At 45.6% G+C, this 15,431-nt stretch overlaps 1 protein-coding gene across 4 annotated transcripts in view; it reads right to left on the bottom strand.

The window, feature by feature from the left end:
- Positions 1-15,431, bottom strand: part of GRIA1 (glutamate ionotropic receptor AMPA type subunit 1) — a 350,905-nt gene that overhangs the window by 43,495 nt on the left and 291,979 nt on the right. For all 4 annotated transcript variants that reach the window (XM_005894393.2, XM_005894392.2, XM_070374901.1 and 1 more), the window contains one exon: positions 569-767. In XM_005894393.2, coding sequence (XP_005894455.1) covers positions 569-767 — 199 coding nt within the window. The remainder of the gene's footprint in view (positions 1-568; positions 768-15,431) is intronic.

Raw genomic sequence — 15,431 nt, 5'->3', positions numbered from 1 at the left:
GAACTATCAGGAAAATCTCATCTCCAGGAACACGAAGACAGCGTGGCAGGGAGGATGGGAAAGCAGGCTTGGGGTGTTTGTTCTCAGATCTCTCTATCATTTGCAGCTCCCACGGCCCTTCACACATCTTAATTAACTGTCGATGGAGGACTGAGTGACTCTGGGTTGGGGCTGCCAAGGAGCTCTCGGCTGCCATGGGGACGACAAGCTGGATTTTTCAGAGATTAAAAAAAACCCAACTGTTCCTAATCAGTTACTAACAAGACTAAAGGTGCCGGTGGGAGCAGGAAGGGAATTGTATATCATACACTCTGCAGTCCTCAAAGCACTTGGTATGGACTAGGGTATGTGAGGGGGTCTAATTCAGTGGAAGAGCTTTGAAGTGTCCATGAATATAGAAATGGAGGGTGTTTGGGGGATCTGTATAAAGCTGAGAAACGTTCTCAGTGTCCCTGGCGTACACTCACTTAAGCAGTTGCCTGTAATCTCGTGCTCTCTGAGAGGGATATTTTAATGACCGTATTGGTTCCCTTCTGTGGAAGTGCCCCTGGGCAAGGGATGTCCCTACCCTGAAGAACTCCTTCGTAGATCCCGCTTCTAGGGTCCCGTAAGCGATTTCTGTCTGCTTTGCTAGGTCCTCAGCACTCTCGATGGGAGACACCATCCTCTCCACTGTCAGGAAGGCGGCCAGGTTGGCTGTGTAGGAGGAGATGATGATCAAGGTGAAGAACCACCAGACGCCGCCCACGATGCGGCCGGACAAGGACCTGCAGGCCAAGGGAAGAGATATCAGAAGCACAGACATCAATTATAGAAGGCTGTGTGACAGGTGGCGCTAGTGGTAAAAAACCCAGCTGCTAATGCAGGAGACAAAAGAGACGTGGGTTTAATCCCTGGGTTGGGAACATTCCCTGGAGGCAATGGTAACCAACTCCATTATTCTTGCCTGGAGAATCCTTTGGACAGAGGAGCCTAGCAGGCTACAGTCCACAGGGTTGCAAAAAAGTCAGAGATGACTGAAGCGACTTAGCACGCACAAACGTGGGCGGGGCCAAGGGCTGGCCCCAGCTCATCAGCAGAGCTGGCAAGCCCTACTGCACCCTTCTCTTCTGTCAGCAGAGTGTGAGAATCCAAATGTCAGAGCCTCCTGTGCATTTTCGTTCCTTATCGTGGATGATGACTTGTGGGGTTGCCATTCAGGGGTGAGACAGCTCTGCAAGCACATCTTCACACTCACTGTCACACATGCATACACATTGAGACACATGCCAACAAAGAGATATGCCAACACTTGCCCATGAAATCACCAACACGTATAAACATCCTGTTATGTGCAGTTACATATACACCAAAAGTATGAGCATACATATATGAATGCAATGCATTTACACACACGGTGCACACATTTGATCATGTCCAGAAATATTTTCAGACTGCCTTCTAGCCAATGCCCTCCTGGCTGGCAAAGGCCACCAAAATGATGGATTAGAAGAAAGGGAGGGGAGACCATTTTAGAAAGAAAAGACACCACCAGCATTCTGTCCAGCCACTTCGGGGAATGTCACTTGTTGAGTGAAGGCACAGTTCCCTTACCACGGTGAAAGAGAACTTGACTGAAGTAAAAGACAAATGATAGTCTAATCTGGATCAAAGTGGTAAATATGACAATCATATATGAGAAATTCATCCTTGAGATTATTGTCCTGTTCTCCTCTCTCATTCGGAGAAGGCAATGGCAACCCACTCCAGTACTCTTGCCTGGAAAATCCCATGGATGGAGGAGCCTGGTAGGCTGCAGTCCATGGGATCGCTGAGGGTCGGACACAACTGAGCGACTTCACTTTCACTTTTCACTTTCATGCATTGGAGAAGGAAATGGCAACCCACTCCAGTGTTCTTGCCTGGAGAATCCCAGGGACCAAGGAGCCTGATGGGCTGCCGTCTATGGGCTCGCACAGAGTTGGACACTACTGAAGTGACTTAATGCTAATGCTCCTCTCTTATTCCCAAAGCTGTGAAGAGAAACATGACCAGCCAAGAGTTCTACTGTGACTGTTTGGATTTAGCTAGGAGATTTCAAGTCCAGGGCTTCCCAAAGATATTACCAGTGATGTTGATGTTATATGGGCTGATTTTATGTGGTGGCCAGACGTGGCATCAAGTCAGACTCAATCAGATAGTGACAAAGTTATTCCATTACTCCTTCCATCCTGCTCAGTTTGTTAAGGAAGTGTCATCCCGAAGCTGCTGTACCCTTAATCCCTTTATAACATGTACTCTGACAGCCTCAAGCTCAGGGTTGACAATGCTTAACGAGAACCTCATGCTTAACAACGAGAGCAATCACTAGTCCAAACCACCAAGTTTTACTGATAAAGAAACTCAGGAGTCCCAAGTCACACGCACCCAGGCCTGCTGGCTGGCTTGATTGTTGAGACCTTGTCACCCTCTCTGTATTATTCCCACGTTCCTGTCTGTTCCACTTTGCTTTGGTTCCTGGGAGATTCCTTTTCACTCTAGGCAGGCAGTGTTCACCCCAAGAAAACCAACAAATACTTATTGCTTGTTCTATGGATGGCACTGTCCTAGATGCTTCAGAGGAAGAGGGACATAAAAGGAGACTTGTTCAAAGGAGTGAAAGCATGAGAGTGCAACGAAACCATGCCCTTTGAAGAACAGCTGCAGGAAGAGGGGAGGCTGTACAGGAAGAAGAGACTTGGAGAGGTGTGTTCACTGAAGGACTGACATGAGGCTTGTGCCACATGACTTGATCCAGGCGCATTTGGCAGAAGTTACAGGAAACAGATGCTGTCTGAATAGGAGGGGGATGTTTTGATGGCAACGGTGGCTATTATGGGGGTAAGAGAGAGTTTCCCCATTTCTGAAGATGTTCAAGTGATAAATCATTTATAGAGATGTACTTGGTGCCCACCCATGGTTCTCCAGGGTACTAGGTGCTAGGGACACAAAATAAACCAGATAGAGGAAGGACCAAGCATCACATGGGACCAGAGACCAACTGCTTCCTCTTACACGCCTAGCTCTGACATTGTGTGTTTGAAATCATTAGTAGGTAAGCCAGGATGCATGGATTCTTTTGGACAGTTAAGCAAGATGAGACACATAGAGGCAAATCGTTTTCCTAATGCCCGAGGAGTCATACGCAGTTGGACTCCAGATCATACTAGTCTTCTGATGACTGGTCCAATGTTCTGTTCACCTTCTGTGCTGTGTGTTAAGTCGATTCAGTTGTGTCAGACTCTTTGCGACCCCATGGACTGTAGCCTGCCAGGCTCCTCTGTCCATGGGTTTCTCCAGGCAAGAAACTGGAGTGGGTTGCCATGTTCTCCCTCGAGGGATCTTCTTGACTCAGGGATCGAACCTGCATCTCTTACGTCTTCTGTGTTGGCAGGCGGATTCTTTACCACTAGCCCTGTTATAGGTGTGCAGGGTTGTGAGAAGATGCTTCTTTCCCAATTCTGGGTGATCACAAGGGCACTTAAACAGGATTTCTTGTTTCCATTCAACTCCCAACCGGCCCCGCCCCCCCCCATCTTCCCACTTTCTGCCTAATCAGCTCTCCACAAGGCAGCCTGCACGATCTTTTGAAAAACATTGATTACATCCTGTTTCTTTGTTGCTTAAAACCCATCAAAGCTCTCCTCTTACACTTGGAATAAAATTCAACTCCTCAGTGGCCCTGTGTGGTCTGGCCCTTGGTTCTCTCACCATTGCCGTTACAACATGGATTCTGTAACTCCAGTCACACAGAAATTTGTTTGATCCTTCATACTCAAAAGCCTCTCACCCTTAGCACACGCTGCTCTTTCCCGTGATCAATGCATCAACCCTATTCATCCTTCAGACCTCAGCCTAGTCCTCACTCTTTCAGTGTTCGAGCTTATGACTTTCAGATCCCCATGCAGCTCACATCACAGTTGATGTCTGACATCTATTTGTGTGAGTGACTGTCAGTTGTGCCCCTCGAGCACGTTCTCTGCGAGAGTAAAGGAACTTACAGCTCTTTTGTGCCCCGTGGAATCTCTAGCACCCAGTACACACTCAGCCTCAATAACAAGTGAATTGCATGGATGCCACCTCTTTTAGAACTGGATGGCTCCATTCATGTTAGACTCTAGAGCTCAGGAATAACTTTCAGGGCCAGGATAATTCTAACCTGCTTATGTCTCACCATGTCTGGAGTCATGGCCCCAAACTGTGTGTTCAGGATAGCCACATTGTGTGAACTGAGAGACCCAGCTAAGGTCTCCCCACTTGGGGCTCATCTGGTGAAGCTCAAAGTCTTTCCAAGAAAGGTCCTGGACTGTGGGTCCCTTTTCCCTGTTCTTTAATGAATATTTATCAGCTGGGTGTTGAGAGAAGCACACCCTATAGAGGATTCCCCACATCCCCCTACTTGATGAAGATAGCAAAGAAAAATTCTTCTGCTCCACTTCTATTCCAGCCAGAAGAATAACTGTCATCATGGAATAGCTGAGGGGCTGGGAGAAGGGGCTCTTCAAAATGAGACATGATTCCAGTGCTTTGTTTATATTCAGGCTATAATATGGAACTTGAGTGTGAGTGAACCCCCTTTCAGTTCAGACCTGGCACAGGCAAAGCTGAGCCTCCACGTGAGAAGTCTGTATGTTCCCAGCTCCATCCCAGAGGCAGGGAGCTGGAGTTATTTAATATTAGAAGCTAGGACTGGCAGTGAGAGTCTTTGCTGCTTCAGTGACCAGCCCCGTATCCTTGGCAAGCTGCCTACCTGGCTGGGCATCAGTCTCCTTCCCGTTTAGTGGGTGAGACTAACCCTATCTCGTGGTGGGAAACCAGAATTTTCAGAACTAGAAAGATTCTTAGTCCATTTTTTTTCCTTTAATGGATACAAGCTATTGCAATTCAAATGGTAGAGGGGAAAGTACTCTGAAAAGTGCTGTTGAAACAGAAGACATTATTTTGATGATGATGATGTTTCCCCCAGGGAGTCACAGGGCAAAGAACCACTTTTCTTAGTAGGGATGGAACAACTGTAATCTGAACCCCTTGAAGTTCTGCGTAATCACCTGAATTTTATTAGTCTTGTAACTTGGCATAGCTCTTCACCTGAATTTTATTAGTCTTATAATATGGCATAGCTCTTTGCCAAACTTCCTAGGTGATCGAGGAAACACTATGTTCCCCCAGAATTGGCCACAATTTATGTGGCTTGTTGGACTTTTATCTTACTTGAACTTGATTCATAGTCCTGTAGACAGGAGAGGAATGAATGCCCCCATCTGACAGACCAAAGAACCACAGGTCAGGGACATAAAGGGACTTGTCCAGGGTCACACAGTGAGGCAGAGCTGGGACTAGGACCCAGGACTTTGTATTTCCTGTCCACTCCAGTCACTGCAGAGTACTCCCTACTTCACCAACTTATGATCTGTTTGTAGAAGGACATGGACTTCCTCACCCCATGACGACTCTATGATGCTGGATCATGGCCAACACTCACTCTTTTTTTTTTTTTTTTTTACTTTGGGACTATTTTGATTGATTGATTGATTGAAGTATAGATGATTTACAACACTGTATTAATTTCTGCTCTATAACAAAGTGATTCAATTATGCACCTATTCATCCTTTTTTAATATTCTCTCCTATTGTGGTTTATCATAGGACTGAATATAGTTCTCAATACTATTCAGTAGGACCTTGTTTATCCATCCTGTGTGTAATAGTTTACATCTGCTAACCCCGGTTTCCCACTCCATCCCTTCCCCAACCCCTTCCCCTTTGGCAGCCAGATTCCTGTTCTCTATGGCCTTGAGTCTTTTTCTGTTTCATGTAGATTCATTTGTGTCCAATTTTAGATACTACATATAGGTGATACCATATGATATTTATCTTCCTCTGCCTGACTTCACTCATTATGACACTCTCTAGGTCCATCCACGTTGCTGCAAATGGCATTATTTCATTCTTTTTATGGCTGAGTAGTATTCCATTGCATATGTGTACCATCTTCTTTATCCATAAAGATAAAGAAGATGGACATTGAGGTTGTTTCCCTGTCTTGGCTGTTGTGAATGGTGCTGCTATGAACATAGGGGTGCACGCATCTTTTGGATTAAATTTTTGTCTGGATATATGCCCAGGAATGTTCACCTCTTGTAATGTTCCCCAGAACCTTTGGAATCCACACAAAGCAGTTTGGCCACCATCATCTTCACAGAATTAGAAACCTGTTTGCATTTTTGTTGTTGTTGTTGAATAGCAAGTCACTACAAGTTTAGTAACTCACTGATGATCTCCTAGTTCTGTAGGTCAGAAGTCTGAGTGAGGGTGTCTAGATGCTACTCAGTGTCTCACCAGGCTGAAATCAACGTATTGGCTGGGGCTGTGGCTCTCATTTGGAGGTTGGGGTCTTCTTTTATGCTCACTGGCTGTTTGCAGAACTCATCTGCTTGTGGTTGTGGGAATGAGGCCGTCATTTCCTTGTTGGCTGTCCACCAGGGGCTGGTCTCAGCTCCTGGAAGCTGCCAGCGTCCCTCATCATCTGCCCCCTCCACCTTCAAGCAAGTGAGAGTGTGGCAAATCCCTTAACTCTTCCAATTTTTCTGACTTCTAGATCTGGAGAAAACGCTCTGCTTTTAAAGGGCTTATCAGATTGGGTGACGGCCATCTGGATCATCTTAAAGTCAACTGGCTTGGGACTTTAATTACATTTGTCAAGTCTCTTCACAGGAGTACCTAGGTTTGGGTTTGGATCACCAAGAGACAGGAACTTTTTGAACTGCATGTATCATACTGATTATTCACTCATTTTACAAGCATTGCTTATACAATAGGTACTGTTGGGCACAGGGGCTGGGGGAGATAAAAATGAATACACCACAGTCTCTTCCTTCCAGGAAGAAAATGAGAAAGTGGTGGGCAAACAGAGGCTTTGGGGTCAGATACTTTGATTCTCTGTGGAGTGTTGTGTTTGGAGCAGAGTCTGGAGCATAGCGATCACTCAGTAAAGCCAGTTGACTTTAAGATTATCCAGATGGTGTATTTATATCACTATGTTATATAAATATAATAAACAGTAATTGTAGCTTTATCTTGATCATGTGGCAAGTAAGAAAGCAATACTAAGGGAACACAGAAGCATTTGCTAAGCAGAGGTTGGGAAAAGTTACCAGTGGAGGAGAAACTTGTACTGGGTTTTGAAGTATGAGTAGGAGACTGCCAAGGTGGAAGAAGGGAGGGGGGCTAGAGATAAGAAGGAGCTGAGTGGGGTATCACCTTCTCTGTGAACTTCCCTGCCTTTGCCATCAGAGCACTGGTTAGCCCTTTCTGTATCCGTGTTATACCACGATCATTCTGCTCTTAAAATTCTAACCATGCTGGGGTGATGATTTAAGATGTCACTATGATTATTTATGGTATTTACTCTTTAACACTGATGATGATGGGTTGAACTAAAACAGAGCCCATAGATAGTGGGAGAAGTAGGCTGACTGGAGAGGTGAAGATATATAAGGATTTGATGATCCATAGGGGCAGAGGCAGTGAGAGAGAGAAATGCTCAATTGCCAGTCCTTGCCCACCGGGTAAATGCATTCTGACGTGGCCTGGGGAGCCAGATGCTGCCTGCTAGATGCTGGTCTCCTCTGGAAAATGACATTTTTTCCCTTTGGTCAGTGAGACACTAAGCATACCATTAAATGCATAACTTGGTGCTAATGAAAGACAGAAAGGATCTGGCTGGACCATCTTTGGGTTCTGATAGTTAGCATTTCCTTCTGGGGCATGGATTCGGATTCACCACAGGCCTTTAAATGTGTATTTCTAAATCTCATAGCTTGGATTTACCTTTCTAGATGAGGTAGTGGGCATTTTTTTTTTTTTTAAAAGGCCAGGTAGTAAATATTTCAGGCTTTGAAGGCCTTATAGTCTCTGCTGTACTCCTCATCCCTGCTGGTGTAGTGTGAAAATAGCCACAGAAAATGTGCACACACGTGCACATGCCTGGGTTCCATTACAACTTGCATCACAGAAACAGCAGGCTGGATGTAGCCTGTGCCCTGTAGTTCAGTGACTTCTGCCCTCAGTCTTACTCTGAATTGCAGAGATCTTTGATTGAAGTGGATACACTATTTTGACATTTATTTTTTTAATCATCTATCCAGTTATTAGGCTTCCCAGGTGGCACAGTGGTAAAGAATCTGCCTGCCACACGAGAGGCTTAGGTTTCGATCCCTGGGTCTGAAGTTCCCCTGGAGTAGGAAATGGCAACCTCCTGGAAGGCGCCAGAGCCTGGCAGGCTACAGTCCATGGGGTCACAAAGTGTTGGACCTGACTGAGTGACTGAGCATGCATCCAGTTATTAGTACCACTCACAAACACCTAAAGTATTACAGTGATCCATTTGCCAGTTACTTTTGTGCTATCCTCATGGAGAAAGGTGAACGCATTGTTTAAGAGAATAGGCTCAGGGGCCAGACAAGACAGGATGGTCCTGCCTTGTTAACTTATTGGTTGTATGATATTGGGCAAGTCATTAAATCTCTTTGTGTTTGTTTCTTCATAAAATGGAGTGCTAGTACTCATCTTGAAGGTATTAGTAATGAGAAAGAAAAAAGTACCAATGAAGCCTGTAGCTCAGGGCCTGGAATGGGGAGAGTGTTTCAGGATGAAGATGTGCAGACGGTGTTTGGAGCAATGTCCTGGTTGCAGGTGGGGCAGCAGGTGCTGTGGCCAGGGGCCTTTAGGAAAGCAGATACATGGGGTCAATGTAGGGAGTGGAACGGCGTTAAACAGGAATTAGCTTCTGATCTCATCAATCTCCCCCCTGCCCAGGACATCTGTCACAAGGAGTTAGATATGGACATTCTTCTTTATTTCAAAAGCTTTGTCCAAGATGAAGGAGACAGAAGGGACACCTCCTGTGTGCCTTCATTCAGCTGAACTCAAGAGATCACTGAACTCAAGCTATTTCCCTTGGTCATCTGCTTCAAATGGCTATTTTTAAAAAGTAATGGAAACAGGAGCATGAAGGCAAGGACTTGGATGGCCCTCCTCTAAATTACTGAGAGATAAAGGTCCATCTTGACTAATTATTCAGCTGAGCTATGTTCAGAGAGAGGCTCACTTGGTATCGGGCCTTGAGGTTCCCAGGCTGGGGTAAATAACTGGCCAACCGCAACAATTCCACTGATGAGTCCCCTTCATCCAAGATGCTATGCCTGAGTGGCAAAGCATCCCATTTTCACCAGCTGCAGATCACGCAGCACTTCCCTGGTAGAGTGGAAGTGAGTCATGTTAATTGCCCAGCTGCTGGTCACTGTGTTCCAGCCCCAGAGGAGGGGGCAGGTCTGGGCTCGTGTGCCGAGTCCCAGGGTGGGAAACTGCGGGCTGGACAACAAGCTCCAACAAGAGCCTGGTACTCTTCCAGTAGAATTTGCTGAGCTGTGTTTTGAAGAGGGATGGTCTTATGTTCCTATTATTTTCCATTGAGATAAGCTTTAGGAGTGTAGTGTGGCCATAGTTCACAAAAGAATGCATGTAGATCAATTTGTTCATTTTTTAATATTTACTGATTCTTTGGCTCACTCTCTAAGTTTCAGTCTCTATAACTGAAAATGGAGATCCTGAATTTCATCTCAAGAATTGTGAGAATTTGATGAGCAAGTCAAATCTAGCTCAGATTCAGCAGGATCGAGATGTTCACTTGATGCATTGATGATGATGACATGGTGGTGGTGATGGTGATAATATAATGATGATGGTGGTCGTGGTGGTGGTGGTAGTGATGGAGGTGGTGATGGTGATGAATACAATGATGATGATGACATGGTGGTGGTGATGGTGATAATATAATGATGATGGTGGTGGTGGTGGTGGTGATGGTGATAATATAATGATGATGGTGGTCATGGTGGTGGTGGTAGTGATGGAGGTGGTGATGGTGATGATACAATGATGATGATGGTGGTGGTGGTAGTGACGATGATTTCTTCTGGCAACATTCTGCTTAGCTTCTAGGCTCCATGCTCTCTTTAGTCTCCGTGTACTTTGCAGGTTGGTCCTGCTTAGTCTCCTTTGTTGGCTCTTCCTTTCTTGCTTAATCTTAAGTTCCTATTGTGTCCAGAGCTCAGGCTTCAGCCCTCTTCCCATCCCTGTCTACCATCTTACCACAGATGATCTCCTCCAAGCCCATAACTTTCATATGTGGATGCTGCTGCTGCTGCTGCTACTAAGTCGCTTCAGTCGTGTCTGGCTCTGTGCAACCCCATAGATGGAAGCCCACCAGGCTCCCCCGTCCCTGGGATTCTCCAGACAAGAACACTGGAGTGGGTTGCCATTTCCTTCTCCAGTGCATGAAAGTGAAAAGTGAAAGTGAAGTTGCTCAGTCGTGTCTGACCCTCAGCGACCCCATGGACTGCAGCCCACCAGGCTCCTCCAGCCATGGGATTTTCCAGGCAAGAGTACTGGAGTGGGGTGCTGTTGCCTTCTCCGATGTGGATGCTAACAGCTCCTAAATATCAGTCTCCTGTCCTTCTGAACATGAAGTGCTTATTCTTCTCCATCTTCCTCCTCTCAGGAAATGACACCGTTGTGCCCCTGCTATTTAGACCGAACACCAGGTGGACGTTCTGACTCGTCTCTTTCCCTCACCTCCAGTCCATCAAATCCAGTCATCCTCCACAGTCCCTGGTAACATTTGAGATACTATTGAATATATACTAGCACCACATTTCCTTGTTTCTTCCCTTGTTCTTGAACAACCTATGTCCACACAATAGCCAGAGGGACCTTTTGAAGCTGTAAATAGGATCATGTTGTTTCCCACCCCACTTAAAATCTGTCACACTTAGAAAATAAAATCCAAATGCCTTGATCAGGTCAACTTCATCTGGCCCTCCTCTAGTCTCATCTGGTACCGTCTTTCCTGCCATGGCTCTGCCCCAGCCTCATTGGCTTTGTTCTAGTTCCTAGAACACACCAAAGTCTTTCCCACATTAAGACATATGCAGTTGTTCCCCCACCTGGAACTTACTTCCCTGAAAGTGTCCCAGTGCCCAGGCTTCTGCTCAGACATCAGCTCCTCACATAAACCCCTCCAAGTAATCTCTCTGCCATCCAGCTCTCTCATCTGACCTTGTTTTCTTTTCTTCATAGCATTTATCAAAGTCTAATGTGTTCTTTAAATAACCATATATTTATTGATTTGTTTATTCATTATTATCTGTCTCCTGCCACTAAAGTGGAAGTCCAGCGAGGGCAGGGGGCTTTGTCATTCACTGCTGTATCCCTGGAACCTAGCAGGGTGCCTAGCACATAGTAGGTGCTCATTGAACACATGCTGAATAAATGAAGGATGGCACAGTGTTTATTGAGCACTGACTACATACCAAGCTTGATGAGGAATACTGAAGAAGTTTCTTCTTAAGAAAGTCAATTCAATGGAATGAATGTGACACACACGAAGCAGTTGTGATACCTGGACTGGGGAGAACAGCATGGGGTGGGGAACAACACGATCCTATTTTCACTGATTAAGTGCTGTGAAAGTACCGAGGTGCAGAAAGCCATGCCCAACTGGGAAATCTGAAGAGGTGGCCTGAAAGAGGAGCCGTTTACTGGGGATACACAGGGCAGGCAAGCTTTGGGTGTTCTGAAATAGAAAGAAGGGTATTTTGTGGAGCAGGAACAGCTTGTACTGTGGTGGGGACATGGGACAAGAACATGCCCACAGCATATTAACCGCCCAGCAGCAGCAGCCACTGTTCTGAGCACCTACTGTGAACTGCTTAGTGCATAGAATACTTGACATTCATTCTTCTAACGCCCATCACGCTCTGCAGGCCACACAAGCATATCCCACCCACTTTTTGATAAATGAGGAAACTGAGGGTCAGACAGATGAAATTATTAAGCCCACAAAGCAAGTGATGGAGCTTATGTGTGAACCTGGGTCCATTGAATTCCAATGGTATGAGCTCATTGTGCAGAAAGTAGGTCCAGCTTGAACCAGGGCTGCCACCTCTCTCAAGGTTGCCCTTCTCAGGTCCCCAGTACCCCTTATCCATAATTCCTAGACACAAAGGAATGGGGGCATCACACTTGTGTTAGAAATGGAACTTCCTCCAACATACACTTTGTGGGGTAAGTTCTTAGAAAAAACCACTCTCTCTTTATAGCTGGCTGCCTGCTGAAGGCCATGGCACCCCACTCCAGTACTCTTGCCTGGCAAATCCCATGGCTGGAGGAGCCTGGTGGGCTGCAGTCCATGGGGTCGCTAAGAGTCGGACACGACTGAGTGACTTCCCTTTCACTTTTCACTTTCATGCATTGGAGAAGGAAATGGCAACCCACTCTAGTGTTCTTGCCTGGAGAATCCCAGGGATGGGGGAGCCTGGTGGGCTGCCATCCATGGGGTCACATAGAGTCGGACACGACTGAAGTGATTTAGCAGCAGCAGCAGCCTGCTGGACAACCCATAATACTCAAACATACGTTTTTCCTGTACCCTCCTGAGAGCCCCTACCCTTTCCTGGTCACCAGCTGATTTTACAGGTGAAATGGGTGCTGGGAGACTGGGCCTCTGCTTTGGTGGGTCAGGTGAGGGTCTGAATTGTCATCTGTGGCCCAGCATATCTGTCATTCGAGGTCCTTAGAGTAGGCAGCAGATTTAGATGTGGGATGTTGTGGACTTTTTAAAAATAGACCCCAACCCATTAGCAAATGGGAGAGAAAATAACAGTGCGTGCGTCTCCTTTAATTAATGTTTGTTTTGCTGCCACACAAGGCATGCATTATAAGAAGCTGTTTTACTTAAAATAACCAATTGAAAAGCCTCCATTTGTCAGGTATTTTTTCACCCTACCCAGTTCCCTGCAGACTCAGACCTTCTCACCCACGTATCCCCAGCCAAGCTGGTGGGGCAGCCCTGGAGGCTGAGAACAGCCTTCTTTCCTCACCCACAGCTCTCCCCATCATTTCATCAAGGGAACACTCGGTTCTTAGACATTGCAGACAGTTACGCCGTAGGAATTCAAAAAGCTGTAGAGACCTCCTTCCTGTTCCATCCCTGCCATTTATTAATGGTGATTTAAGGCAGGTTATTGCATATTCCTGAGCCTCAGTTTCATCTATCTGTGAAATGGGGATAATAACAGAACCAACCTAAAAGCGTTGTTGTGAGGATGAGATGTAATGTGCTTCACTGGCTACCTGGACCTGAGGAGGTACCTGGTTCAAACAGATACTACTGCTCTGAAATGAAAGATGCCCTGGCAGGAGATTTTCAGTTGCTGTTAAGTGAAAAAAAGCAGATTATAAAACACTCTACTGTATGACCGATTGGAAAATCAACTTTGGCAGATAAGTGGTCACAAGTGTGTAATCTAAGAAATTACTGAGTCAGCTGGGAGGCTAGATTATGGGCTCTTTTTTCCCCTTACCTTCTTTCTTCTGTTTTTCTGACTTTCTAAATGAATACCTGTAGAATTTATAATATGTAGAAAAACCTAGAATGTAACAGTTAAATTAAGGACTGTGGCATCATCCAACCTGGACTCAAATCCCAGCTTCCTCTCTCACTGTGTGACCTTGGGACGGTGACTTAGTTTCAGCTCATTCATCTGTAAAATGGAGATAATAGCAACACCCCTCATGTCAGCACTGAATACAGTTGTTATTCTTTCCAGTAATTTGGTGGGTGGTGGGGGGTCAGGAAGAGGGACAGAAGGGACTGATGTAGTAGGGAGCTGAGGGACAGTCTCTCTGGGTGGGTGACATTTAAGTTGAGAGCTGAGGATTGAGAATGATCCAGCTGGGTGAAGAATCTGAAGGAACAGCTTTCTAGACAGAGGAGATGGGAAGAGCAAAGGTTCAGGGACAGGAAAGGGCTTCATATGTTCAAGGTAACTGGCAGCATAGGATGAGTGTGGAGAGTAAGGAAAGGACTAGATTGAGCAGAACATCTGAAGCCAGGACATGGACTCTGTGTGTAATGATTAACCATCCAGCTGTTAGTGTCACCTCCTCCAAGAAGTCTGCCTGGTGGTGCTTCCTCTCCTCACTTCTCATTTCTTTGAACTCTTTGATTTTTCTTGCCAGTACCTTCCTTCATTCTCCTCTTTTGCACTGTTAGCACCATCCTAAATTATTAAATAATTTAAGGGCTTTTAGACTTCTTCATAATGATCTAGAACTCAGAACAGCCTCAGTATTTGTTAGTGAATTTGCATGAGGAATTCTATGAGGTCATAAACTGATTTCAAAAATCTTAGGAGCACTTATTTTTGAGAAACATGCATCTCAGATATCCATAATTCTTACATAGTCATAAAATCATGTTTCCTCAGACCTGTGCTCTGCAAAGTGGTTGTCATAGAGCAAATTATTGCCTAAAGTTAAAATAATAAAACTGCATTTCTTTAAAAATATTACAAAAGGCTGGTCACAAATTTAGACTGAACTGTAAGGTAATACATGGATATTATATAAAACTACTAAGTTTGTGGTAATTTGTTACCCAGCAATGGAAAATTGAAGTGACTAGAAATCACTGTGGAGTGTCCCTTCAAGCCATCCACCTCTTGTGTCTGCCTTTTGAGGGTGGCTACAGTAAATCCCTACCCAGTATCCTATTCTCGCTGGGTCCTCTACTTACCCTTTATGGAAAAAGGGAAAGTTCTCTGATGGAAGCCTGCAGTTAAGAGAAAAGGCTTCAGTGTCAGCCTGCTTGGGATCAAAAGCCATTCTGTCAAGAACTAAGTGATGACCTTGGACAAGTTACCTAACCACACGCAGCCTCAGTTCCTCACCTGGCAGGCAGGATGCAGTAAGCAGAAAATCAGCCACCCAACACTCTGTGTCCCAGTCCCTAGGTCCTGTGAATGTGTTGCATTAGATGGCAAAATAGACTTCCAATAGAGTTAAGGTTGGAGGTGGAGGTGGAGGGTTAGTGGCTAAGTCATGTCCGACTCTTGAGACCCCATGGACTGTAGCCTGCCAGTCTCCTCTGTCTATGGGATTCTCTAGGCAAGAACACTGGAGTGCATTGCCATTTCCTTCTCCAGGGGATCTTTCTGACCTAGGAATTGAACCTAGGTCTCCTGCATTGCAGGCAGATTTTTTACCAACTGAACTACAAGGGAAGCTCCAGAGTTAAGGTAAGGAACCTTAAAGCAGGCTGACCATCCAGCTGGACTCAGTGTAATCACACTGGTCCTTCAAAGAGGAAGACAATTGATCAGATAGATGAGACAGAAGAATAGCTAGGAGAGTTTTTAAGAGTGTAAGGTGTCCGACTCTTTGAGACGCCATGGACTATAGCTCATCAGGCTCCTCTGTCCATGGGATTCTCCAGGCAAGAATACTGGAGTGGGTAGCCATTCCCTTCTCCAGGAGATCTTCCCCACCCAGGAATCAACCCTGGGTCTCCT

The sequence above is a fragment of the Bos mutus genome, chromosome 7 (assembly GCF_027580195.1).
Source record: "Bos mutus isolate GX-2022 chromosome 7, NWIPB_WYAK_1.1, whole genome shotgun sequence".
NCBI classification, from domain to species: Eukaryota; Metazoa; Chordata; class Mammalia; order Artiodactyla; family Bovidae; genus Bos; species Bos mutus.
Note: the sequence above shows the minus strand (reverse complement) of the source record. Positions and strands in the feature narration are given on the sequence as shown.